At 45.8% G+C, this 26076-nt stretch overlaps 2 protein-coding genes across 3 annotated transcripts in view; one reads left to right on the top strand and one right to left on the bottom strand.

The window, feature by feature from the left end:
- Positions 1 to 26076, top strand: part of Ppcs (phosphopantothenoylcysteine synthetase) — a 61432-nt gene that overhangs the window by 10523 nt on the left and 24833 nt on the right. The window lies entirely within an intron of this gene.
- On the bottom strand, positions 2510 to 9677 carry Mlc2 (myosin light chain 2). Of its 2 annotated transcripts, XM_071678431.1 has the most exons (5): positions 9609 to 9677; positions 7073 to 7357; positions 5489 to 5682; positions 4405 to 4575; positions 2510 to 3298 (listed from the first exon to the last, which is right to left on the bottom strand). In XM_071678431.1, the coding sequence occupies exons 1-4, from the start codon at positions 9609 to 9611 to the stop codon at positions 4416 to 4418; spliced, it is 642 nt and encodes a 213-aa protein (XP_071534532.1). In that variant the 5' UTR covers positions 9612 to 9677; the 3' UTR covers positions 2510 to 3298; positions 4405 to 4415. The 2 variants fall into 2 exon arrangements, with proteins under 2 accessions (XP_071534532.1, XP_071534531.1); XM_071678430.1 differs by lacking the exon at positions 9609 to 9677 and having other exon boundaries at positions 7073 to 7363.

Below are 26076 nucleotides of genomic sequence, written 5' to 3'. Positions count from 1 at the left end.
CCTCCACCTTATCCCTGCTAGGTAATCCAGCTTCATAATCAGTCCCATGTGTGGTTCAGTGTGAAAATGCCTTCTGGCAGACCAGACACACACGGTCCCCCCAGCCTTCCCTTTTGTCCAGGTCTGAGCTCACTTTCACAGCCCTGATACGTATATTCTTAAATAACATAAAAAAAGGTCAATGTTGGTCCTTCTTGTACAGAATGTTAAGACTTTATATTTCCTTTTGTCAAATTGTATAAACATAAGAAGGCAACGGTATCAAACTGTATGTATGCATAATTTTGTTAGAAACATTATCTGATATTCATGAGCCATTCAGAGGTTTTGTTGTTTTTTATGTCTTCCTCCACAGGAAAAAGACATAATCTTTCCACTTGTCTTTTTTTCTTTCCAACGATTAGTTCTTAACCGTGTGGGTTACGTCAAAAGCAAGAGTATGGAGGGTGTAGTGAAAATGAGTTTGGAACTGTCTTCCTCTACAATGAACATAATAGTGAGAGCTAGATTGCGGTCACTCGCCAATACTGCACTGGCTTGTAAGGTATCATGTCTCCATTTTGCGTTGTTTACTCTTGCATATCCCCTCGTACTGAATTCACTGCCAACTTTCGAGTTACTCAGCTAACTAGATGTGTGTTTATTTCAAGATTGATTGATGGTGAAAGTGTTCTGCCAAATGCATAAATTCATTGATATGATTTTCGTTGATATTTATGGGTTTATTACGTAGTATCCCTGAGATATACAATAAATTGAACTTAAGCGATTAGTAAAGTATGATAAGCTGATAATTGCTGCTAAAAGAGATAATTCATGCATATTTGAGAGATTAACTGTAATCTAGATAAGTTCCTACTAAGAGAAAACGTTTTCTATCATAAATCTATAAGAGAAAATATAAAATATTGGGGTATCTGTTATATTTACCGATTCATATGCTTTTGAGTAGTAAGGATCGAGTAGATTTAACGGGGTAAGCAGACGGTATATCATCCCTTCTCTTTGTACAATAGATTACATGTAATCTTAAGAAACAAATATGTATGTTATAGACCAGAATATTTGGTTTGGTTAGCCTTGTGGTTTGATGAACATTCCGATTGTGTGTCCTTCCAATTTGTTGGCATTATCAATTGGATGCCATGCTGCTGCTACTGCAAATCTGACTTCAGGTTTCGATATGTCCAGCTAAGTAAACTTTAGACTACAGGTTACATAGAGTACCCAAGTTAAGGAATAATTCAGAGTATGCACAGTAATCAGTAGCAGAAAGCGATAAGCAACGAAAAAAAGATGAAGCGACTCATTGGAGTACACGGGAAGGACAGATAGCAGGAGACTTCATTGTCCATGAAGATGTTTTTGTCTTTCACGTTTGAGATTCCAGTCATAGAAAAAAGTCCACATCAAGGTCTGGGCTTGATTGAAATATAAGGAGAATTATGAAAGGAAAAAAGAAAGAGAGAAGGGAAAGTATTTACAAATTTTGTAGAAATTGAAAAACCTGTGTGTAGTGTTATCTTCATTTGTGGTAGAATCCCCTCCCTCCAGCTCAACTGCTAGCACAGAAATAGAGAGTCTGGAAAGAAACACCTTATATTGTGGAGCAAGTATACCGCGATAGGCATTTTATAGGAAAGTGTGAACGAGTTACAGGAAAGTATGTTGTGAAGAACACGAGTTTTCTTTTATTTCATGGTGGCTGACAAGGCTTCCATAGAATCTCGGGTGAAAAGAAAATAGGGCATGAGGAAAAGAATGAAAAATGATTCGGTAATCCTAAAGTGTTTGTAGACTTGACCCTTAAAGACAAGATGATTATAGGAATGAGGAAAGACGAAAGAAGAACGAGAATTCCTCAACTTCGATGTGCAAGGAAAGCAGCTGCCAGACGCTTGCCATGGGTTCAAGACTTGTTCATGAGAGCAGTGGCTGAAATGATACCTGCAGAACTGGAAAACGGCAGACTTCATGGCGAACTGAATGGGATGGTTGTAAATAGTACACTGCCTGAGAATTAACGAGAAGGGAGGCTTTTAATTAAGTTCTGACTGAGAAAAAGGCGCAGGAATATCAGGGAATCAAGCCCCTGCTGTAGATATGAAACAGCTGCTTACAAGACAGGTTACTGAGGCACCTACATAGTCCTCCCAGCTTTGTGATGTAGATTGTGGGGTTTCCAGGGGAGGATACTGTTATGCCTGAAGTGTTTATGATATTTGTAGAAATAAATTGTGGTGTTTTGAAACTGACTGGAGGGAAACGAATGATATCTAGGTAGACAGGTAGAAACTGCGTTGTAACGCAATCAGATTTAACCAGGTTACTGCTTCCCCAGTACCAGATACTGCACAGGTCCGAAACATGAGAAAATGTTTGGTCATTCCAAAATAGAGAACGAGTAGTAGATTTAGGAGAAGAAAAGTGATTTGAAATATAGGTATATCGTGATCATCAATGTAAGAGTGAAACGATTGATTGAGAGGATGAAGGAAAGAAGGCAGGATAAAATCCCGAGGAACGCCTTTCTTCGTGAACACGAGGGAACAATGTTTCAAATGTTAAAAAGAATTTAAACAACTTTCAGACATGAGAAGATACATCGTTTACTAAAATCAGGATTAAGATGTGTAACCCAGCAAACTGTTCTTTGAGATGTTCCGGTGCAGTTCCTGTTCATTCTTAGGCTTCCTTCACGTGCATTTTTTGGACTGAAATGAAAAATGAGGCAATTTTTTTTCCTATTTATTTCCTGACAGACTGTTACAAATGGCTGAAGACCATATGGCCTCTGAGGAAGCATACGCTATGAGCATACAGGTGCTTCGTTGGGCCCTGAGAGATAAACACAATCATCCTCGCTATTATCTTCAGCCATTTGTTGGTCTCTCATTTACCTTTTGGTCTCTTTTTTTGTGGATACTCACGCTCTGTGGTGTTCCCACTAGAGATATCAGCTGCCTTATGAAGGACTGTGTGTGGTCCTCTAACAAGTGAAATACATGCAAGAGTCATCACCTACACAATAATGATAATAAGTAGTATTTTCTGATGAGGAGGTAAGAGGTAAGAATACAAAAATAGAGAGGGACAGGCAGAAGTAATGTGTGATGGGTAATATAATCCTCGGCTCTGAGGAGAGTCGTCAATATAATAGTATATATATTTATCAGCGGTGGGGAGTTCCTGGCCCCCACCCCCGTCCACTAGCGACGGGTGTTGCATCTCGCCAATCACCGCCAAGGTTGCAGTTTTAAACCACGCCTACTCCCGGTGAAAGGGACCAATAGTCAGCCTGAAAGATTACATTATATCAGGTGCGAGTTACCAAACACTTCTGATGCTAAATACATGTGATAGTGTGCTAAGTAAGATCTTTGGCTTTCTTGACATAAGACCTTTGAACTCAAGTACTTCAGCTTAACACCATTTGTATGTAGTCAGGATGGCTGTAGCCCCACATACAAGGGTCGTTTCCATAAAGCCCTCCCTCGTCTTAACATACTCGCGTCAGAGCCCTGATCACTGTGAGGTAACCTTACCCCATGTGTTGCTTGAGCGGCCACCGCTCGCCTTGTGTTTATGGCCCACTCAGTAGGGTTCACCGCAGCATCCTGCCTTCCTCCAGCCCTCGGCCAGGTACCTCCTCCCTGCCTGGCATGTATGAACGACCCTTCACACCGGGGCTTGTGCTCCATGCTCTCCTCACTTACCTTTGTGGATGTACTTACTGTACTGATCAGTATGCCAGGTGTGTATGTACTTACCCATGTTCTTTAGACACAGGGTATCATTTGACTGGGTAAATACACTAGATAACCTTAAGTAACCTTTTCTTAATGTTAGCTGAGACGGCACGGGCAGCTGAGGTCCTAATCAAGGTCATCCCATTAACGCTATATATATATATATATATATATATATATATATATATATATATATATATATATATATATATATATATGTGTGTGTGTGTGTGTGTGTGTATATATATATGAACAGCTGGGTTGACTGTGGACCGTCTGATGTAGCTAGGATTCGAACCTATGCGCTCGACCCAGGGCGGCCGTAAATGCGTCACGGTCAGGAACACTGACCTCTGCAGCAGCTGATGTGATTTAAGACATTCCTCTAGACTGCCCTGGGATCCTTGGTAATACTAACTTTACATAAACCACATTATGATACTGAAATGATATGACGTAATCCTCACTATCACATTGCCTCATCACGAGGTGTCCTCACCATCAAACTGACCTGAGGATTTGGTCTTCACCATCATAACTGAACTAAAATGACCTGATCTTCATCATCACATTGACCTAAGACGATCTGGGCCACAACACACCAGTATGATACGGTTGCTAGTATGACCACTGAGTGTTGCCACCTGACACTGACCTAACATGACCCTAAGCCTCCGCCTCCAGCTCACTCTTGCCTCCCGTGAGCAACCTGATGGCGGCAGCTGTGTCGATGAAGCCTTGGTCGTCCATCTCGAACTGATTGTAAGCGTCGTCAACCTCCTGGGTGGAGTACCTCTCACCCCAGGTCATGAGAGCGTGTCGGAACCTGTGTGACGGAGAGAGAGAGGGTCATGTCAGGGCACAGCAGGGCAAGAAGACATGAGACTTTAAAACATACAAGAGAAAAAATGATCTCATGTAAGGTTACCCTAACGTGACCCCACCCTGAGGAGGCTAGATTATGATCATCTGAGGACATGAGAGCAAAACTAAACCTGGAACAGAGATGTGGTTAACCTGCAGGACCTACAGGAAAGTATGACCAGTTCAGGAAGGGTCCACACACACACACACACACACACACTGGGAAATGTGCAGGGGGGTCAGCCGAAAGTCAGAGAATAAAGGGATAATAAGACCCATCTTTAAGTTGATAAAATTGAACAAAAAAGAAAAGCTGGGACTAACATTTTCATGATCATCATGGTGTGTTCTACAACATTTGTAGGTTTTCGTAATTTGCTTCAGTATGTGTAGCGTTATCACAATGACGGTTCATCACACGCGGAGGCTGAGGATTATCAGGTTCTCCTAGCATTACCAACTGCATCATCGCGCGATGTACAATACTTAAATCTTGGACAATGATCCACAGAGATGAATATCGAATAGAGAGGAGAAGAACCACTAGACAGATGAGTGCCTAAAGAGGAGAGGCCATAGATATCATTCATCAGACAGCAAGACCAACCAGCTGCAGCATAACATGGTTGTTAACCTTAAACTTCAAGTTCGATATTTCCTGTAGCTCTGGGAGGGAAGGTCCTCTGGACATTACCAGATCGTGTAGTTAACGTGAGCTGTCATCAGGGAGGAAATAACTGACTATTGAATTGTGTCACATTGGCAGGATTCTTATATTCGCTCAGCTAAACCTTTCTTATCTAACAATGTTGCCCAGAATAAGGACCCACGCCACTCCCTCTCCTAGCCTTCACTCTTCCCAGCAGCAGACTTACATGTCCCCGTCGATCCAGCCGTCCTGACTGAAGGCGTTGAAGGCGGCAGCCACCACCTCGTCGTCATCTGAGCTTCCGGTGTTGCGCTCGGCGAACATCTGCAGCAGCATCGTGAAGTTGATGGGGTTGGGCGTCTCGGAAAGCATGTCGTCCAACTCCTTGTCCGTAGCAATCCTGCCCACTTCGTCAAACACCTACGGCAACATGACAAGATGTAGTAGGCTCCGGTGAGAGGGGTTCAGGTGTAGTGGAGGCTGGGTGTTCAACACGTGTTGGTAAATGATAATCATATACATATTTCAGTGTAAGTGTTATGATGAATACATTTTGGAAACTTATAGAATGAAATTCTTGGAGTCAGGTGAGGGAGGGTATAAACAAGGATGTGTAAGAGTGGGTGTAGAGACACTGTATGGTAAGGTGAGGGAGGGTGTAAAGCTACGTACACGGGATGGTTAAAGGAAAATGCACAGTGACGAGGTCCACATGAGTGTGAAAGGAAGGAGATACAAAATTACTGTTGGGTTACTGTGTGGTGGTCATGGGTAAGATTACATCGCCTTCAAGTACGTCTATGTGCAGGACATAACCGAGTACGACTAAGCATTGCCGCCTTATCATGAATGAAACATAATAATTCACTTGGAATATTGTTCAGCACAAAGAATTTGGCCAAATGGAAGACTGATATACTGGACCTTATGTCTGATCTCTATGGTTATCAGTAACCACATGCAGTATTCTGCTGCACGTTACCAGTCATGCTTGTTGCCTATCGACTGCAGCTTTTGGTGAAGCCAAAACTTCTGCATTTTCTGAGATAATCATCTTGTACTGTGTAGTGATCACCAAGCTGTCCAGGGATCAGTGACGTCAACACTGTCAACACGAGCGTCCCCAGCACTGTCTTCCACACTCCCTACAACACTGTCAACAGTCAGGAGTTATCACTCTCCTATACAGTCCGGACCTCCAGACTAATGATCATCATCTCTAGTCTTGACCATTGCATATAAGAACATATGTAGCATCTAATGACCACACGGTACCTGGTGACCACACAGTACCTGGTGACCACATAGTACCTGGTGACCACACAGTACCTGGTGACCACACAGTACCTGGTGACCACACAGTACCTGGTGACCACACGGTACCTAGTGACCACACAGTACCTGGTGACCACACAGTACCTGGTGACCACACGGTACCTGGTGACCACACAGTACCTGGTGACCACACGGTACCTAGTGACCACACAGTACCTAGTGACCACACAGTACCTGGTGACCACACAGTACCTGGTGACCACACAGTACCTGGTGACCACACAGTACCTGGTGACCACACAGTACCTGGTGACCACACAGTACCTAGTGACCACACAGTACCTGGTGACCACACAACTTTAACAGTTTCTTTGGCGACATGACAACTTTTATGGTCCCTACACCATCATCTGTATATGTCAACTGGCAAACAGTACCCACAAGTACTACGTGACGTAGTGCTTTGTGATCCTGCAAGTGTGACAACATTCCTCGTACAACTTGGTCATCGTCACCTTGTACGTGTCGTCAGTACCTGGCGAAGGTCGCTCTTGCCAATGATGCCGTCCTTGTCCTTGTCCATCATCTGGAAGCCCTCCTTGAACTCGGCCACCTGCCGCTGGGTGAACATATCGAAGACGCTGGAACCTGTCTTCTTGGCTCTTTTTGAGGATGACTTTCTAGAGGCGGGTTTGGAGGAGGCAGGAGTGGTAACAGGAGTCGGGGCAGGAGCAGCAGGTTCTGGGTCTGGGGCTGGGGCAGGAGCGGGCGCAGGCTCCTCCTCCTTCTTTTTCTTCTTCTTGACCTTCTTCTCGTCCGCCTGCATGACGAACAAAGAAACAAAACATCCAGTTAGAAATGAAAAATAAAACCCCGTCATCATGACGTGGTCCAGCAGAACCGTCATCATGACGTGGTCCAGCAGAACCGTCATCATGACGTGGTCCAGCAGAGCCGTCATCATGACGTGGTCCAGCAGAGTCGTCATCATGACGTGGTCCAGCAGAGCCGTCATCATGACGTGGTCCAGCAGAACCGTCATCATGACGTGGTCCAGCAGAGCCGTCATCATGACGTGGTCCAGCAGAGCCGTCATCATGACGTGGTCCAGCAGAGCCGTCATCATGACGTGGTCCAGCAGAACCGTCATCATGACGTGGTCCAGCAGAGCCGTCATCATGACGTGGTCCAGCAGAACCGTCATCATGACGTGGTCCAGCAGAGCCGTCATCATGACGTGGTCCAGCAGAGTCGTCATCATGACGTGGTCCAGCAGAGCCGTCATCATGACGTGGTCCAGCAGAGCCGTCATCATGACGTGGTCCAGCAGAACCGTCATATCATCATAATACTGTAAGGTGGTTTGTGCACTAACTTATCTTAACGAAGGTCATGTTTATTACTGTCACACTACGCTTCCTACTGTTAACCAGTGGTGAGGTGGTACCAGTGGTGAGGTGGTACCAGTGGTGAGGTGGTACCAGTGGTGAGGTGGTACCAGTGGTGAGGCTGTACCAGTGGTGAGGCTGTACCAGTGGTGAGGTGGTACCAGTGGTGAGGTGGTACCAGTGGTGTACCTTGCCAACACAGGGACCGTAGGCCTGCCCTCCTGCCACCCCTCCCCTAACTCCTGCCTCTTGAGAGGGTGTGGTTGCCTACTGACATCCTCGGGAGAGCTAAATATAGCAACTTTAGATATTTTAAACTAAGACAGACCACCACTCACCCGTGCTGCCACCCTACCACCCACACCTGGTACCGCCCCACCACCCACACCCTCTCCTCGTGCCATGGCATCATCCTGACCCACCCTTAGTGCCACCCCGCCACCCACGCCTGGTGTCACGCCAACACCCATATTCACCCCTGGTGCCCTCCTAGCTTCGCCTCTTCGATGTATATTAACTGACTGTTATATTTCTCTCTTGTATCTCCCCTGATGATGTGATTATTACACGAAAGTGCACTTGGGAACTTTTCGTGTTTCATTTTCCCCGTGGACTCATAGGAATATCTTGATCACGCGCAAAATTGTGATCTTTCCCAATATATATATATATATATATATATATATATATATATATATATATATATATATCATCAACGTAGTAGATCTTGACTCTCCCTTGTAAGCTATTCATTGGATGGTAAAGTGGGGTTATGGTGTTATGGGCAATGTTGTGGTGTTATGGGCAGTGTTGTAGTGTTATGGGCAGTGTTGTAGTGTTATGGGCAGTGTTGTAGTGTTATGGGCAGTGTTGTAGTGTTATGGGCAGTGTTGTAGTGTTATGGGAAGTGTTGTAGAGGTGTAGACAGTATTGTGGAGATACAATCAGTATTGTGGGCAGCATTGTGAAGCTCTGGGCAATGTGATGGTTGATGTGAGCTTCATGCCAGAACTGTAGCCCGTTATAACATGTATATAAGTCAGTTGATGTACAACGAAGAGACGAAGCTAGGACGCCATTTGGTAAACATGTCACTTCCGCAACTATGACCCTTTTCACCATGTATGTATGTATGTATGTATGTATGTATGTATGTATGTAGGGCTAACAACTCGCTGTCTCAAGCTGTGACTGTAAACACTGTATCCTGGAGTGGTTGTCAAGACTGTATCCTGGGGTGACTGTCACAATGTCTTCAGGGGTGACTGTCAAGACTGTATCCTGGGGTGACTGTCAGGACGGATCAGAATCAGGAGGACTCTTGATCACTTGATCGTGCTGGACCTCCTCACTTCAGGCTCTGTGTACAAGCATCACTCGTGATCCACTACAAGTCAACAGTGTCCACAGTGGCTCCCGCGCTGCTACAAGTCTACAGTGTCCACAGTGGCTCCCGCGCTGCGTCTGAAGATGATTCACGTATCGTGGCAGCCCCGCGCATCACCAGCTCTGGCTACAAAGACAGAACCATGGAACTGGTGTCCTCTGAAGGTAATGATCGCTGCTCATGAACTTCACCAAGTTCATTTAAGACTGTCACAAGTTCGCTGGTCACCATGAAGAGGGATCACCAAAACGAGCAAACTACTTAAAACTTGAGCCTGGAGGCAGGGCTGTACTCACCATGGCTCCTGTCTTCTGCTCTCTATGGGCTTCAGCGGCGAGGCCCAGCCCGTGACCCCTGGCTTTATACCCGCGCCCCCTCCCTACCCCCCCCCCCCCTCCCACAACCCTCGCTCTGATTCCCCCATGACTTCCCATCCCCCCCCCCCCCCCCCCCGCCACCTCGCAGCCAACCAGACATCAGACGTAGGCCGGGGGAGGGGGCAGCTGACGAGGGCTGTATGTGCCCCAGATAGAGAGGCCCAACGGGGAGGAGGCACCCTGTGGGTGCAAGGTGGGGCAGCGGGGGTGCAAGGTGAGGGGAGAGGGGGAGGTCATACACGAGCGTGAGGTCACCTCAGTACCAGCAGAGGCTGGACAAGGAAGTGAGAAACAGTCGTGGCGGCTTCATCTGGAGGTCATAACACATGATCTTTGCTGCGGACCTGAGGGTAACTCTCGTCCATCTTCCTCGCCACTTCTCATCTCAGAAAAGTGTACACAATCATTCACAAAGTCAACACTGGTTACAGAGGTACAGAGTCAACACTGGCTACAGAGGTACAGAGTCAACACTGGCTACAGAGGTACAGAGTCAACACTGGCTACAGAGGTACAGAGTCAACACTGGCTACAGAGGTACAGAGTCAACACTGGCTACAGAGGTACAGAGTCAACACTGGCTACAGAGGTACAGAGTCAACACTGGCTACAGAGGTACAGAGAGAGACGAAGCAAGATAACAACACTGGAAGCGACGGTCCTGTGTGGTTCGTTCCTCACCTTGCTGACCGGTCGCCTCTTCAGCCATGTAAGAGGATCATGAGACGCGATGTGTTGACACGAATATAACTCAGTCGAGGTCCAAAGTAAGGTATGTGGTCAAGATGATCCTCCATGTCTGACGTGAGGAAAACTAACTAGGGATTGGAATGGTATCGTGATGAGCTGTTTGCTGGATTCGAAGCCTGGCACTCTAGACGTACTGGAAGCCTACATATACTGTGCCAACGTGTGTGGTAACCGTTATGCAGGCGATGGCTGTAGGACTAGTGACACAAGTGTGACGGGATGATCGCGTATTAGCCACATCATTACAGGAAGATGGTCGGGGTAAACATTGGTACGCTGGTATAGCAGCTCCCATCCTGCCTGTTGGTAAGTGTCAACGTTACATTATGTTCAGGGTACCACAGTAACCAGATCCTGCCATCCTTTAGTGTTACACACAACGTTACATTATGTTCAGGGTACCACAGTAACCAGATCCTGCCATCCTGTAGTGTTACACACAACGTTACATTATGTTCAGGGTACCACAGTAACCAGATCCTGCCATCCTTTAGTGTTACACACAACGTTACATTATGTTCAGGGTACCACAGTAACCAGATCCTGCCATCCTGTAGTGTTACACACAACGTTACATTATGTTCAGGGTACCACAGTAACCAGATCCTGCCATCCTGTAGTGTTACACACAAGTGGATCACTAAGCTAAGCTTGTGTTGTGACCCAGTCTGGTCTCTCATTCCGCATGAAATATCTGAATTAATTACCTTTTAAGATACACGGTTCGTAAAGTCGTTGTCATGGTTCGTTGCTTATCACAAATAATGGGTTTCACTCACTTGCCAACGAGAACACGTCATTCAGCTTCACGACACTTGCCAATGTTACAATGCCAGGAGCACCAGAGCATTCAAGGCTCTGCACAGTATTGGCGACTGGGTTTACTGGAGTAATGCGTCTTATGGTTGATCCAGACCTGGGATATAGATGAAGTTCCCTCAGCCAAACCTCGTCCAACCCATCACAAAGTGACTTGCAACGTTGACACCTGGATTATAAACATTTACCATCTACATGGAAGCCAACGTGATCCAACTGGGTTCACTAAAGGATGAAGGAGCCACAGCAGGAGCAGCTCTTAACTTGGAGGAGGAGAATCTCGGGCGCCTAGACACATCCACCTGGCGCACAGACATACATCCAGCTGGCGCACAGACACACATCCAGCTGGCGCTCGGTATTCGTAGAGAACAAGTCTTAAGTCTCTCAGTCACTCACAACAAGAAGAATTAAGTCCTTCAAAGGTCTAAAAGCTAAGTTCTGGAAGACTGGCTTATCATAACACCTCTCCCCCATCCCTCTTCTCTCTCTCTCTCTCTCTCTCTCTCTCTCTCTCTCTCTCTCTCTCTCTCTCTCTCTCTGTGGCATAGCTGAAGTTGGATGAAGCACAACCCCTCACCTCTCCTCCCTGCTTGCCGGAGCCTCTCGCCCAGTGTATGTCTGTCTGTGTACACCTTCCTCACAGGCATCTTTGCTTGGCCACTTGCCTCCACAGGACCTCTGGCATTTCCACAATCAAGATAGATAGATAGATACTCTTTTACTTTTCTGATTATTCATAGAAAAGTAAATAGGTATAACCGTTCACTAAGCCAACTTGTGACCAGTTCCCATGGGTATTTGATAGTAACTTCCGCTACTGCCTCTGTAACGCAGGTAACGTTCTGACTCAGGTGTTACACAGTCACATATGGAGGACGTCGATGATCATGTAACGTACATCTGGACACCTTCCCCTGAGGAACATGGGACTACCCTCGTGACGTCACTTCCCGAGGTGCTTCAAATTTAGTATCAACGTAAACAACGCTGGTGAAAGTTGCCCTCCTGAGTCACTGTGTGAGGACGCCTCCCACCCACCATCCAGACGTTACCACCCTCCTCCACTTGGCGTTACCAGCTTCCTCCACTTGGCGTTACCAGTCTCCTCCACCTGGCGTTACCAGCCTCCTCCACCTGGCGTTACCACCCTCCTCCACCTGTGTATAACATCAGCACCATGATACACCAACAAGTTCCTTGAGAGACGAGATACTCGCAAGTAAAGTAATTTATTTAATATCTTTCATATCAAGGTTACAAGAGCGTCATCCAGCGGTGGAAAGAAACAAGATTGTCATTATCAATCCTTGACACGGCAGAAGCAGTGTATCAGTAGTAGTGGCAAGGTTCACTGGTTAACAAAAGATACAAGTCAGGTATCAGAGGCTGTGTGGTACGACCCGAAGGTTGTGTACTGTAATCGAAGTATTTGTGGTATGTTTCCAGCAGTATAGTCTCGTCCTCCTGCCCTGCCAACATTCCTCCGCGTGACGCACATCCCCATCATCACTCATACAGGAAAACATGTACTTTGCTTCTCATCTCTCGTGTGTGTGTGTGTGTGTGTGTGTGTGTGTGTGTGTGTTATTCCATGTGTTTTCGTGGGCAGGGGTGGGTGTATCAAGGTTCGTACATGTAAGTTCCAGACTGAACTATCTCCATGTGGCTGTATGCACGAGCGTCTCCGGGCAAACACTGTACATTATAACCTCTTGTGCACCAGCCTTGTGGCTGACCCCCTAACTCAGGTCTTGACAGTGGAGGGACTTCCTATACTTGAAGCGTCTCAGCGTTCTGTGCAGCGGGACGACGCTGATAAACATGGTCAGATGCGTCGTGTCGTACAGGAAATGGTCCATCTCTCTCTCTCTCTCTCTCTCTCTCTCTCTCTCTCTCTCTCTCTCTCTCTCTCTCTCTCTCTCTCTCTCTCTCTCTCCTCTCTCTCTCTCTTCCCAACCATCAATCACACATGTTAGCTATCCGGTGCTGTACACATGTTGGCTGCTGCGCTCCATGGATTTAAAATACCGGGTATGTTTACGTTTTATTTTAGGTGTTGCCTGAGCAAATTTCGGTCAGGAATGAGGACTTCAACCTACACGTACTGGCTGACTCACAGTGACTCGCCAGGCATGTGGCTGACTTGGGAAGGGGGGGGGGATCCTTTGTCCTTCAACCGATTTAAACCATAAAGTCAGCTTAACTATACCACAGTTTCTTTAACGAAAGACATCTAATTGTTTTCACTGAGAGAGAGAGAGAGAGAGAGAGAGAGAGAGAGAGAGAGAGAGAGAGAGAGAGAGAGAGAGAGAGAGAGCCTGTTCGCTAGGGGTAAGGGAGGTCTGGCAGTTTGGGCATATAAGGCCAACGCCCCACACTAGGTTGAGTCAAACTAGAGTTATTTCACACGACCGTCGTGACTGTGGATCGTGAAACACTGTGTTGGGTCGCTCAACCAATGGGCCATCTGTGTGTGTTTTGTCCTTACTGTTTGTAGGTTTTCATTATATATATATATATATATATATATATATATATATATATATATATATATATATATATATATTTTTTTTTTTTTTTTTTTTTATACTTTGTCGCTGTCTCCCGCGTTTGCGAGGTAGCGCAAGGAAACAGACGAAAGAAATGGCCCAACCCCCCCCCATACACATGTACATACACACGTCCACACACGCAAATATACATACCTACACAGCTTTCCATATATATATATATATATATATATATATATATATATATATATATATATATATATTATGCTTACTGCCCCTGGAGTCCCTTCTATCTTCAGTGAGGTTTCCGTAGCTCTCACGAAGCCGGCCACATCCACCAGGCGGAACCACAAATCATAAAGTCTAATGCAGGCAAATAGATACAAAAACGAGTAACGGATGACTGGATTTAGGTATCCAATCCTCCATAAATACACAGTTGATGTATAGCAGATAGTGCACAGCTTGGAGGTCATGACACTTGCTATAGGCTTATCATGCAGGAACTTAAGATTAGGGTGAGCTGGATAGTTCCACACTTGGATAAGTGTATGAGTTAGGTTATATCTATATGCAGGGATGTTTGCAGAGTAAATGTTATGGTTATACATTATAAACCTAACTGAACATTAAATGGTGAATAGTTACAGTGATACAGTAGTTGATATACAGCGTAGCCTAACTAACAGCAAATTAAGCTATTCTATTGCATACCCATCTATGTGTTTATAGACTGTTTATGAAGTTAACATTCGTAGGTGCAGGACTGTTCTTACATCCGCCTGTACGAACTCTGATTGCAACAAGTCAGTTATGGTGACGAGTGGCGGCCCGTGGTGGAGGGACGTCGAGGGGAGGAGGTCTGTGAATGTGTGTTGTGTCAGCAGTGTGTCCACATACGGATAGTGAGAGGTAACTGAAGGGTGTGTGTCCAGTGTCTTCATTATAGTAGTTGTACCGTGATCATAAAGCGTTTTGAGAAGAGGTGAATCATTGATTGAAGAAACTTGAGAGGGATGGAAGAAGGTGATCTTAGTATCTTCAGTTTGGGAAAGTGTCGTTGGACAGTATCAAATGCTTTGTTGATGTCTATTGCTACTAGTATTGTGCGGGACGGGGAACGTGTTTGGTTGAAACCATATAGGATATGTTCGTGTGAGGTGTGTGTGGTGTGGTGGTTGAGTTTCCTTACTGTATTTAACTTATGACAGCCACTCTAAGGTCGCAGATGTTCTCCACTCCTTGTTGCCAAACTGTCAGTCAGTCCGCTGTACACCTCATTTCTACCAGTTTTATACAATTTTGAAGGTTTCTCTAAAGTCTAGATATAAAACATTAGAAAAGAATTTGGACCTCTGGTTGTTATATATATGACTAAGAAATGTAATCATGTTCATGAAACATAATCTTTAATTTTGGAATCCATGTTGATGATCGGTCGTCAGTTTCTCATCATCTAAGAATTTGACAATTTTGTTTGTAACTATTGCCTGTGACAGCTTACCCAAGAACGAGATAAGGTAGACGAGATCGTAGTTAAAAGTGCTTTTTGTGTCTCCATTTTTGAAAATGGTTAGTACGCTACCAAAATTGGTCTCTTGCTACTATCCCTTCATGCAGTGATCTGTCGACTATATCTGTGATTAGAAAAACTTATTGCCACTTTTTCTTGCGATATCCTGAGGGAGAATCATCAGGGCCAAGTATTAATTACTTCATGTTAGGCATTATTATCCACGTCCAGTTCTTCCTTCCCGGTGTCCAGAAAAACATTTTAAGCCTTTGGTATATTGGAAGAATGTTCGATAGTAAACACTAAATCGATATACTTTTTTATTATCACTTGTTCAATGTTGGATCAGTAGTATTCGATCGTCAAGTGCGTCTTGTTTACTCGTAACGGATCTACAGAACTGGCGAAGGTTACCCTCTCGTTGGGACAATTTTTTTTTCCAAGTTGTTTATGTTGGTTTTGATTGATTTCCTACAAATCCTTTGTCATCTTTTATATATGTCTTGGCCCTGTCCATTGCCTCATGACGTAATACCTTCTATGCTTTTCTGGCGAGAGCAAAGGTGAGGAGATGGGAAGACGGAACAAGAATTGGGAGGATGAAGAAGATGAAATGAGAAGGAGAAATGGAGGGTGTGCTGAGATGGACAATGGATTTGGAAGAGGAAGGGATGGATGCATGAAGATCCCCAGTACGTGTTGTAAGGTTCCCACCACATTTGGGAACATGTAGGAAGGTCCTGGAACATGTGGTAGGCCCCTGGCACGTATGGGAAGGTAACACCACTCCAGGACTGAAGCTTCTAACGCAGGAAAATGTTAAAGAAGTAGAACCAGACGAGAGTTAAACTCCGCTGGAGTCCCGTGTTTGTGGCGTCGCTAGTCTTGGCACATGTACCTCTTGCCTATTTGGACAAGAGATGTCATAAATTGCTTTCACCTTAATATCAAGAGATCTTGTGCAGCAGAAGCCCACCTTACTCTGCTACTGAGTGCTCGTGTAAGGTTCCTCTTCCCCTGTGGTCAACCTGTACACTGCTGTGTCCTCACAGCAGGTCGTGTTCCCAGGCGCGGTGCACCTTCCTAGCCGCCGCTGGCTAGCTCGCCCCTGAGAAGGACATCTCTGGTGGACGCTAGTAAGAGTCATAAGGGAATTGTGATCGTGCCAACACCGGCCTACACTGGCATGTACCTCGCCTCCACGAACAGTCCCGTTGGGGCAGCGTAGGTTTGGCCGCCAGATATAGCGATCATCCGGCAGTACAGGCCAACCTCTAGCCGTGAGTCGCATGGAACCCCATGGGAATAAAGGAGACAGGATTAGTTATTCACTCGTGATAACCAAAAATTGCTTTACATTCACGATGTCTAGAACCAGCACTGTGTCATGTGACTGGTCTGTGCTGCACCATCTGCATCCTGTCCCTGGTCATGAGAGCCAAGCGCGTGGGTCCCATCACGCAAGCAGACACAACCATATCATCATCACGATGTATACATAGCCACACAACCATATCATCATCACGATGTATACATAGCCACACAACCATATCATCATCACGATGTATACATAGCCACACAACCATATCATCATCACGATGTATACATAGCCACACAACCATATCATCATCACGATGTATACATTTCTTCCCCCCCCCCTCCTCCTCCCCCACACATCCCCCTCCTCCCCCACCCATCCCCCTCCTTCCTCACCCCTCTCCTCCTCCTCCCCCTCATATCCACATCCAAGCTGGTCTACTTGTAAAGTGCGATCTCTGGAAGCTGGTCTACTTGTAAAGTTCGGTCTCTGGAAGCTGGTTATTTATAAAGTACGATATATGGAAGCTGGTGTACTTGTAAAGTACGGTCTCTGGAAGCTGGTCTACTTGTAAAGTTCGGTCTCTGGAAGCTGGTTATTTATAAAGTACGATATATGGAAGCTGGTCATCTGTGTACAATTACCTGCAAAATTAAGCTTTTCTCTTGACGATCTCCGCTGTACCGTCAGCAGGAGCTGATGGTCTTATGACGGAGATCTGCCGTGACACTTTTCCTCATGCGTAACCTCGGGCGGGTCCACACCCCACTGGCAGTGACGTACCCCTGGCTGTGCCTTGGGCGGGTCCACATCCCACTGGCAGTGACGTACCCCTGGCGGTGCCTGGGGCGGGTCTATGTAAACACATGTATGGTGATCACTGGGGTTTTCTTGTTTATTTTCATCCTTGAAGGATACAGAGGGAGTGCCACTCCCATCTGTGTACACTGAAAGATCAGATGCAAAAGTCTTCCACCTGGAAGTTAGATGTTAGTGTCTGAGGTACGAGGCTGTTTGGTCTACCATTCCTAAGTATTATGTTTGTGCTGAGAACATCTTTTTGCTGAGGGTGAATGCTTGAGATATCTACGACAACCCATCACTAACCAGACAGAACAAACACAAATACTTAGCTTCTGAACGAGAGTAAGTGGCGATAACAAGACACAGTCTGAGATATTAGGTAGTCCTCTCAGATTCAAGTGTTGTCGTGAGCCAGGTGGTGGTGGTTCTTGTATCAAGTGTTGTCGTGAGCCAGGTGGTGGTGGTTCTTGTATCAGGTTAATACGTTTGATGACTGGGAGTGGGGTGGGGGGAGGTGGTTACAGTGCCCCTATGACCCAGTAGTGAAGGAGTGTAACCTGAGTTAGAGAAGGTATCACCGGGGTCAGGTAAGTGAGTGTTCCATATTAGGGAAGAGAGGGGCAGAAGGCTGCTGCTCACGGCGCCCCTAGGGATAAAAATAGGTGGGTGTGTTCCAATCTACAGCAGGAGGAGGCTGGGTGAAGGTTCTCCATCCACTGCTTCTTGTGAGCAGCCTGGCACACCCGCCCAGCCACATACTGAACGTCACAGTATGGCCGATCTTACTGATGTAGACAAGATGCTGCTACTGATGGTGATGTTGCTGCTACTGATGGTGATGTTGCTGCTACTGATGGTGATGTTGCTGCTACTGATGGTGATGTTGCTGCTACCGATGGTGATGTTGCTGCTACTGATGGTGGTAGTGATGTTATTGATCATGCTTCTACTGGTGGTAATGCTGATGGTGATCATGTCGTTGAGGACACACAGTAATTCAAACGGCAGCAGACCACTGGATCCTTTCAAGGTTGTTTATGACAATGGAAAATATCAGAAACTCACAGATCACTCTGGTAGAAGGTCAAAAGTGTACAGATAATTCACAGAGAATAATCTGCAAATTGTGAGTATGGAGGCGCAATTAATGAAAGTCGTGGACTTGAAGCAAAATATTTTTTGTAAGTCCTTTAAACGTATCTATAATACTGCTTTCAACCATTCCAGTTGGCCAATCGTTCCACGTTTACAATTCTGTTGAAGTAAAAGCACTTGGTCTCACTTGAGGTAAAGGTTTACCCACAGTTTGTATCCATTTGACACAAGTGAAATCAGACGACTTAAATTTTAAGTAATGAGTTACATCAAGATCATTAAAGCCTTTGACCATTTTGAATACTTGTATTAGATCACTTCTTAACTTTCTCTTTTCTAAGCTAAATAGTCAAGCCGTTTCATCTGCTCTCTCGTTACTCAGCCCGGGAAGCGTCTTGGTGGCTCGACGATATATTCTTTCCCTTCTGTCTATGTATTCGTTTTGGTAGGATGACCAAAACAGAACATCATATTCAAGATGTGGACGAAGCAATGAACTGTAATAAGGATGATTTCCCTAGACCTTAATTAAAAGCCCTACGTATAAATCTGAATATTTTGTTCGCTCTTTTCACTGCTTCTGTGCGCTGCTTTCTTGGTTCTAGATCACCAAAGATTACTAAGCTCAAGTCTCTTTCTTGATTCACCTTTCGTAGGTTATCAGAATTCATACTGTTGCTTGCCTTCTCGTTTCTCCAACCGATATGTAAAACTTTGCATCTGTCGATATAAAAAATGTATTTGCCACCTATGATCCCAGTCCGTCAGCTTGTCTACGTCAGCTTGAAGCTGCACACGTTCAAGTTCGTTAGCTGAATCATTTCCCAGCTTAGTGTCATCAGCGAATTTTGACATCTTTTAATGCAAGCCATTATGTATCCACATCATTAACATGTATGAGAATGAGAACCGGTCCCAAATTGAGTCACGACCTTGATGAGGTTGTACCTAAATGGATGGGAAATTGGTTGACTGGCCGTAAACAAAGTGTTGTGATCAATGGTCAAGCCTCAGATGGCTAGACGTAACAAGTGGAGTGCCACAAGGATCAGTCTTGAGACCGGTTCTCATTCTCATATATTTAGATACTCATAATACGCTGCGTTGCAAGATATCAAAATGATACTGATTATGATGGTTGTAAATCTGGAGGCTGGTCATGTTAATGCTCTTGAATTGCATCATTAGTAGGAAGGTAGTTGTTGTAATAGTTGTTATTTTGGCTGTTGTTGTTGTTGTTGTTGTTACTGTAGTCGTGAAAGATAAAGCCAAAGTTGACACCACTTGCGGTGACAGAGTTATCAACATACTTCCCTGGAGCTGGTACATCCATCAGGACATTGCTTAAAAGATAAAGAAGAATAGAGGTTTACATCTTGCCTTGTGTGACGCCACACAGGAGATGAACGGCAGTGGATAAGGAGGGAAGGCGAACATTCCATCACATATGACTGTAGTTCACTGGCTACTGCATAAACAAATGGTTGACAAATGGTTTCCTGGTTCTCCTAGGCATATTTCCCACCACTTCCATCAAGCGTCCCTCCGGCCTCCACCTCTCGTCCATCTCGTCTTTATCCCTCAGTCTTGGTGTGTGACCCATGACAGGATAGTAGACGTTACCTGTTCTACAATTATTGCATCTGGTGATTCAAGGCGCCTGTAACTCTTGAATACTTGATTAAGTGATTTAAAAGAATCCTCATCGTTGATGTGAATGAGTATGACCCTTTGAGTTGGTTCATTTGGTACATAAGTTCATCTTATTCAAGGTTGGTCTGTCATCTGTGCTCTTCTTCCCTGACTTTACTACTTTGTGATCATCAAAAATGTTAGTCTTTAAATTCTTTTTAACGTCACATAAAGAAAGAAATGAGTTTAAAAAGTACATTCTTGTAGAGGCTAGAAAACACGAGTACATATTGTACTTTTGAGGAACAGAAGACAATCATATGGCAGAAGAGAATACACGTGATCTTGCATACTTCAGACACTGTCTTCTAGAGATGATGCTATCGTGCACACACACACGTCATGTGGTTACCAGGTTACTGTCTGTCATGTGGTTACCAGGTTACTGTCTGTCATGTGGTTACCAGGTTACTGTATGTCATGTGGTTGCCAGGTTACTGGTCTGCACACTATGCCGCTGATGATCGCATGTTTGGAGTTCTTAAGGAAATTCCTGTGTACAGATGTTACTGATGTCGGTGCCGCATATGTTGACACGTTACTCAAGACTCAGGTGTTCAGTTATGCTTGGTGACAATACTTCCACTTTTCTGTCTCTTCGTCTGTTCGTCTGTCTGTCTGTTCGTCTGTCTGTGTGTCTGAGTTCCGTGTCCGGGGTTAGGGAGTGAGCTGTTGACATGTTTATCAGTAAGATGACGATGTATTGTAAACATATCATGGTACTTGTCTTACCTGCTGCTGCTGTACCAACTGTAAGTTGTGGAATCATTATAGATGCCCTCAACAGCTGCACGTGATCCTGGACCTGGTCAGGAGGCTGCACGGGGCGCCGCAATCAACACAATCTCCTGCCAGTCTGAAATTGATATTGGCGAGCGAGTGTTGCCAGGTATATGGCGGAGGTGTGTGTGTGTGTGTGTGTGTAGTGTCCTGCAGGAGCCACCGATCCTGCCATCGGTCGGTACTCAGTCTTCTGTTTTGTTGTCTGGTGCACCTCGCTCGTCATGTCTGACATCTATTGACATATTGACAAGTTCCTCATAAGTGTGTGTGTGTGTGTGTGTGTGTGTGTGTGTGTGTGTGTGTGTGTGTTGATGCGTGCATACTTCACTTGCAAGCATGAACAGTCTGTAGGGACGGTATTACCCGGCTCCACAACACCTGCAGTGAATCAACTGCCAGATACCATTAAAGTCAAATGGTTAAAAAGAAGTTTAATTATAACCAAGATGGTGTTGTAGGAAACTGTGAGGCTTCATCTACAGCAGCTGCATTGGGTGACGTCACATGTACGTCATAAGCCATGGGGGAGGAGACAGAGATAATTATGTTTCCTGTAACGACATCAAGGACTTAATCCTCATGAACCTTTACTTACGATGCTCTCATTTTGTGCATGATTATATCTGATCATAACTTTTTTCCCTGTGACCAAGATAGCCTACCGTCCACAAACCTGAGTTTCTGATTAAGGCAAAAGAAGATATTTATTTCTGATGGTGGAGGGCGACGTGAGCCCATGCTGGCTCGCTCCTCCCCTGGTGGGTGGGTGGGTGGGTGGCCACGGAGGTTGTGATAGTCTTCCCCTGGTGGGTGGGTGGGTGGCCACGGAGGTTGTGATAGTCTTCCCCTGGTGGGTGGGTGGGTCAGTGTGGCCACGGAGGTTGTGATAGTCTTCCCCTGGTGGGTGGGTGGGTCAGTGTGGCCACGGAGGTTGTGATAGTCTTCCCCTGGTGGGTGGGTGGGTCAGTGTGGCCACGGAGGTTGTGAGAGTCTTCCCCTGGTGAGTGGGTGGGTCAGTGTGGCCACGGAGGTTGTGATAGTCTTCCCCTGGTGGGTGGGTGGGTCAGTGTGGCCACGGAGGTTGTGATAGTCTTCCCCTGGTGGGTGGGTGGGTCAGTGTGGCCACGGAGGTTGTGATAGTCTTCCCCTGGTGGGTGGGTGGGTGGGTGGCCACGGAGGTTGTGATAGTCTCACAGGACAAACCTATTTCAAGATGATGACTTGTATAGGGTAGACTTGGCTCACAACTGTGTGGGTGAGGTACTCAAGACGTAGGTTCTTTAATGTCTAACTATCATTTGGCAACGTTACGACCTGAGATATTAAGGGAGCGTGAGTGTAGCTCGCCTCTCTGATCCATCATCATCATCATTCGTGGCCAGAGTAAAACTGGGTGGCCATGTTTTTCATACGGAAAGAAAAAATTTCATTCATATCTTGTGGCGGTTGTTGTTGTTGTTGTGTGTGTGTGTGTGTGTGTGTGTGTGTGTGTGTGTAGGTATGACTGTTAGCGGGTGTGAGGGAAGACCATGGCTCGTGTTGCCTCACGTCGCGCTGATCACACGATCGCTCCTCCAACACCTCAAAACAGGCAATGGAGAAAGAATATTTTGCAGAGCATTGCTCACTCTTCTGACATATGTCTTTTATATTTTTAGTAGCGACTAAGACAATGAATTTCCTTTTTTAATGAATAGTATTAAATGATCATTACCAGTACAAAATGATCATTACCAGTACAAAATGATCATTACCAGTACAAAATGATCATTACCAGTACAAAATGATCATAACCAGTACAAAATGATCAGTAAGTATTCTGCACCGGAAGTAAGTTGTGCACTTACCATCTGTAGTATCTATCCAACCACAGAATGAACTGCTAATGACATAGTTTGGTGCTTCCTTATTAACTGTGGCACTTCCTTATCAACTGTGGCACTTACTTATCAACTGTGGTACTTACTTATCAACTGTGGCACTTATCAACTGTGGCACCTGTCTATCAACTGTGGCACTTACTTATCAACTGTGGCACTTACTTATCAACTGTGGCACTTACTTATCAACTGTGGCATCTATTCATCAACTAAAGCACCTACTTGTCAACTCTGGTGCTTACTTGTATTGCTGTCAACAGTATACCCTTCCTTATGTATGACATATGTTACCAGTTTTCCTTACTAAGTTTTACTTTGAGTAATATAACTTTCTCAATAGTCTGGTGTCTATCTTAGGTTCAATAGTCTGGTGTCTATCTTCGGTTCAATAGTCTGGTGTCTATCTTCGGTTCAATAGTCTGGTGTCTATCTTCTTAGGTTCAATAGTCTGGTGTCTATCTTAAGTTCTGCTATCTTCAAGTACCACAGCCTTCTTTCTCTCTTGGCCTACAGTCCTCCATCCTCCTGGCCTACAGTCCTCCATCCTCCTTGCCTACAGTCCTCCATCCTACTGGCCTGCAGTCATCCACCCTCCTGGCCTGCAGTCCTCCATCCTCCTTGCCTACAGTCCTCCATCCTCCTGGCCTGCAGTCATCCATCCTCCTGGCCTGCAGTCATCCATCCTCCTGGCCTACAGTCCTCCATCCTCCTTGCCTACAGTCCTCCATCCTGCTGGCCTGCAGTCATCCATCCTCCTGGCCTGCAGTCCTCCATCCTCCTGGCCTACAGTCATCCACCTCCCACCCCCTAGGCCAGTCATCCATGCCCCCGGGCCAGTCATCCATGCCCCCGGGCCAGTCATCCATGCCCCCGGGCCAGTCATCCATGCCCCCGGGCCAGTCATCCATGCCCCCGGGCCAGTCATCCATCCCACTGGGGTGACAGGCTATACCATAACGGTAATATACCTCGGGAGGTAAACTAAAATTCTGGGGAGAAATGCTCATTCATATGTGTGTGTCCGAGCATGACGCCACCAGCCAACGGGCCACCCGCTCTGCACACGTCACCGTCAGGAGGAACGACCCCTCGTACAACTCCTCAGTCAACTTTTTGTAAAAGCCATCAAACTTAAGTATCATCAGTTGAGACGTTTATTAATGGACTAGAGGAGGAGTGTCACTTTACTTTGTTTTTTAGTGTCAATTACAAAGTTGTCGGGCATGGCTGGTATGTACATGGAGGACAGGGGGAGCAAGGAAGGAAAGACGGATGGAAGAAGGAGGAGGAGTAAAGGTAAAAATGTGACAATATGAGTGATCTTCGGTTTTGAGATCTTCTTCATTGAACACTGTCTACATTGAAGATGTCTTGACCTATACAGGAAGATGTCTTGACCTATACAGGAAGATGTCTTGACCTATACAGGAAGATGTCTTGACCTATGCAGGAAGATGTCTTGACCTATACAGGAAGATGTCTTGACCTATACAGGAAGATGTCTTGACCTATACAGGAAGATGACCACATGTAATCTTTGCTATGAACTGAGCGAGTGTGAGGTCTCGACCCACCTCAGTCGTCTGGTCAGGAATGTTGTGTGTCCACCTGATTTGATCACAGTTGACAAAAAACTTCACAGTGAACAAAAACCTGACTGGTATTAGAACGTGCTTGATAAACTTGCTTCAAACTGGTCCTTGCAGATCTGGTTGGGTTGGTAAAACGCCATTATGAAAGGTTTGTAGTTAGTTCTGTAATGGCCTGGTCAAGCTTTCAATGTCGGGTCACGCCCGCTAGCCTCAAGGTCCTGTCCGCTAGAGTCGAGGTCACTCCCGCTGAGGTCAAACTCCCGCCCATAAAGGTCAAGGTACAGCCCGCTAAGGTCCAGCCCGCTAAGGTCCAGCAGGCTGAGGCCCAGCAGGCTGAGGTCCAGCCCGCTAAGGCCCAGCAGGCTGAGGTCCAGCAGGCTGAGGTCCAGCAGGCTGAGGTCCAGCAGGCTGAGGTCCAGCAGGCTAAGGTCCAGCAGGCTAAGGTCCAGCAGGCTAAGGTCCAGCAGGCTAAGGTCCAGCAGGCTAAGGTCCCGACATACGACGATACCGAATTGGTCAGTCCATCATGACTCGCTCATGGCATATGTTCAGTCCGTCCATCATGACTCGCTCATGGCATATGTTCAGTCCGTCCATCATGACTCGCTCATGGCATATGTTCAGTCCGTCCATTCATGATGAACACAACACATCAGTCTGGCTCCTCTCATGATACATGTGGTAATTCTCATTATATCGTTAATGATGTATTTTCTTATGATAAACCCAACATATTACGCAAATGATTTAGGCGTAAAAAACATAATTTGCAACTGCAACACTTGATAATGCTGGACAGTATATAGACGGTTAAAACATTTTGTGAATATATGTTGATAAGCTGATAGATCTGTAATGTGCGTCCTTCCCTCCGTAGACTTTTGATAGTGAAACCTGGATGGTAGAGTCCGTAGACTTGTGTCTTAAACACGGGTTTTTCGTTCGTGGACTTTATTACTTTCTTTTCCTTTTCATTTGTGTGTGTGTGTGTGTGTGTGTGTGTGTGTAGGTGTGTGTGTGTGTGTGTGTGTAGGTGTGTGTGTGTGTGTGTGTGTGTGTGTGTGTGTGTAATGTGGGTTTAGGTTAGGTTAGGTTTCCTGAGTCTAATGTCTTGAGAATGCAAGAGTTCACTTGAGGCGCAGCCCTCGACACTTCATATGCAAATTACCGGAGGTCAACTGGAGGTTTGAGATTTAGCTTTCCTGTGGCTAAGTATTAAGTGATCATTAACTACATCGGTGATATCCCTTCCACCAATCATCTTGTAAACATTTTATTGTACAAATCTTAACCCTCGAGCCTTCATCTTCAGATATACTGCGTCGCTCTTAGCACCAGAGGCGTGAGCACGGTGAACAGCCTCTCCATGTGGCTAGGATGCACATGGATGCCGTACATAAGGTGGCATCATCGCCAGTAAGTTTAAATCAAAGTAACAGTAAGCTGTGCATGGCGGAGTGGAACCCTGCCAAGGAGAGAGCCATCTTGGCCCAACGCTCCAGCAGCCAGCGTCAGTTGGATGACGACTGAGAAAGTTGTCGAGATAAATGAAGGTGTGAGGCCGCACCGACGCCTGCTGAGCTTCTCTGACTATCCTTCCCCCTCGTCACTCCCTATCCATCATCCAG

Source organism: Panulirus ornatus, chromosome 27 (assembly GCF_036320965.1).
Source record: "Panulirus ornatus isolate Po-2019 chromosome 27, ASM3632096v1, whole genome shotgun sequence".
Taxonomy (NCBI): domain Eukaryota; kingdom Metazoa; phylum Arthropoda; class Malacostraca; order Decapoda; family Palinuridae; genus Panulirus; species Panulirus ornatus.
Note: the sequence above shows the minus strand (reverse complement) of the source record. Positions and strands in the feature narration are given on the sequence as shown.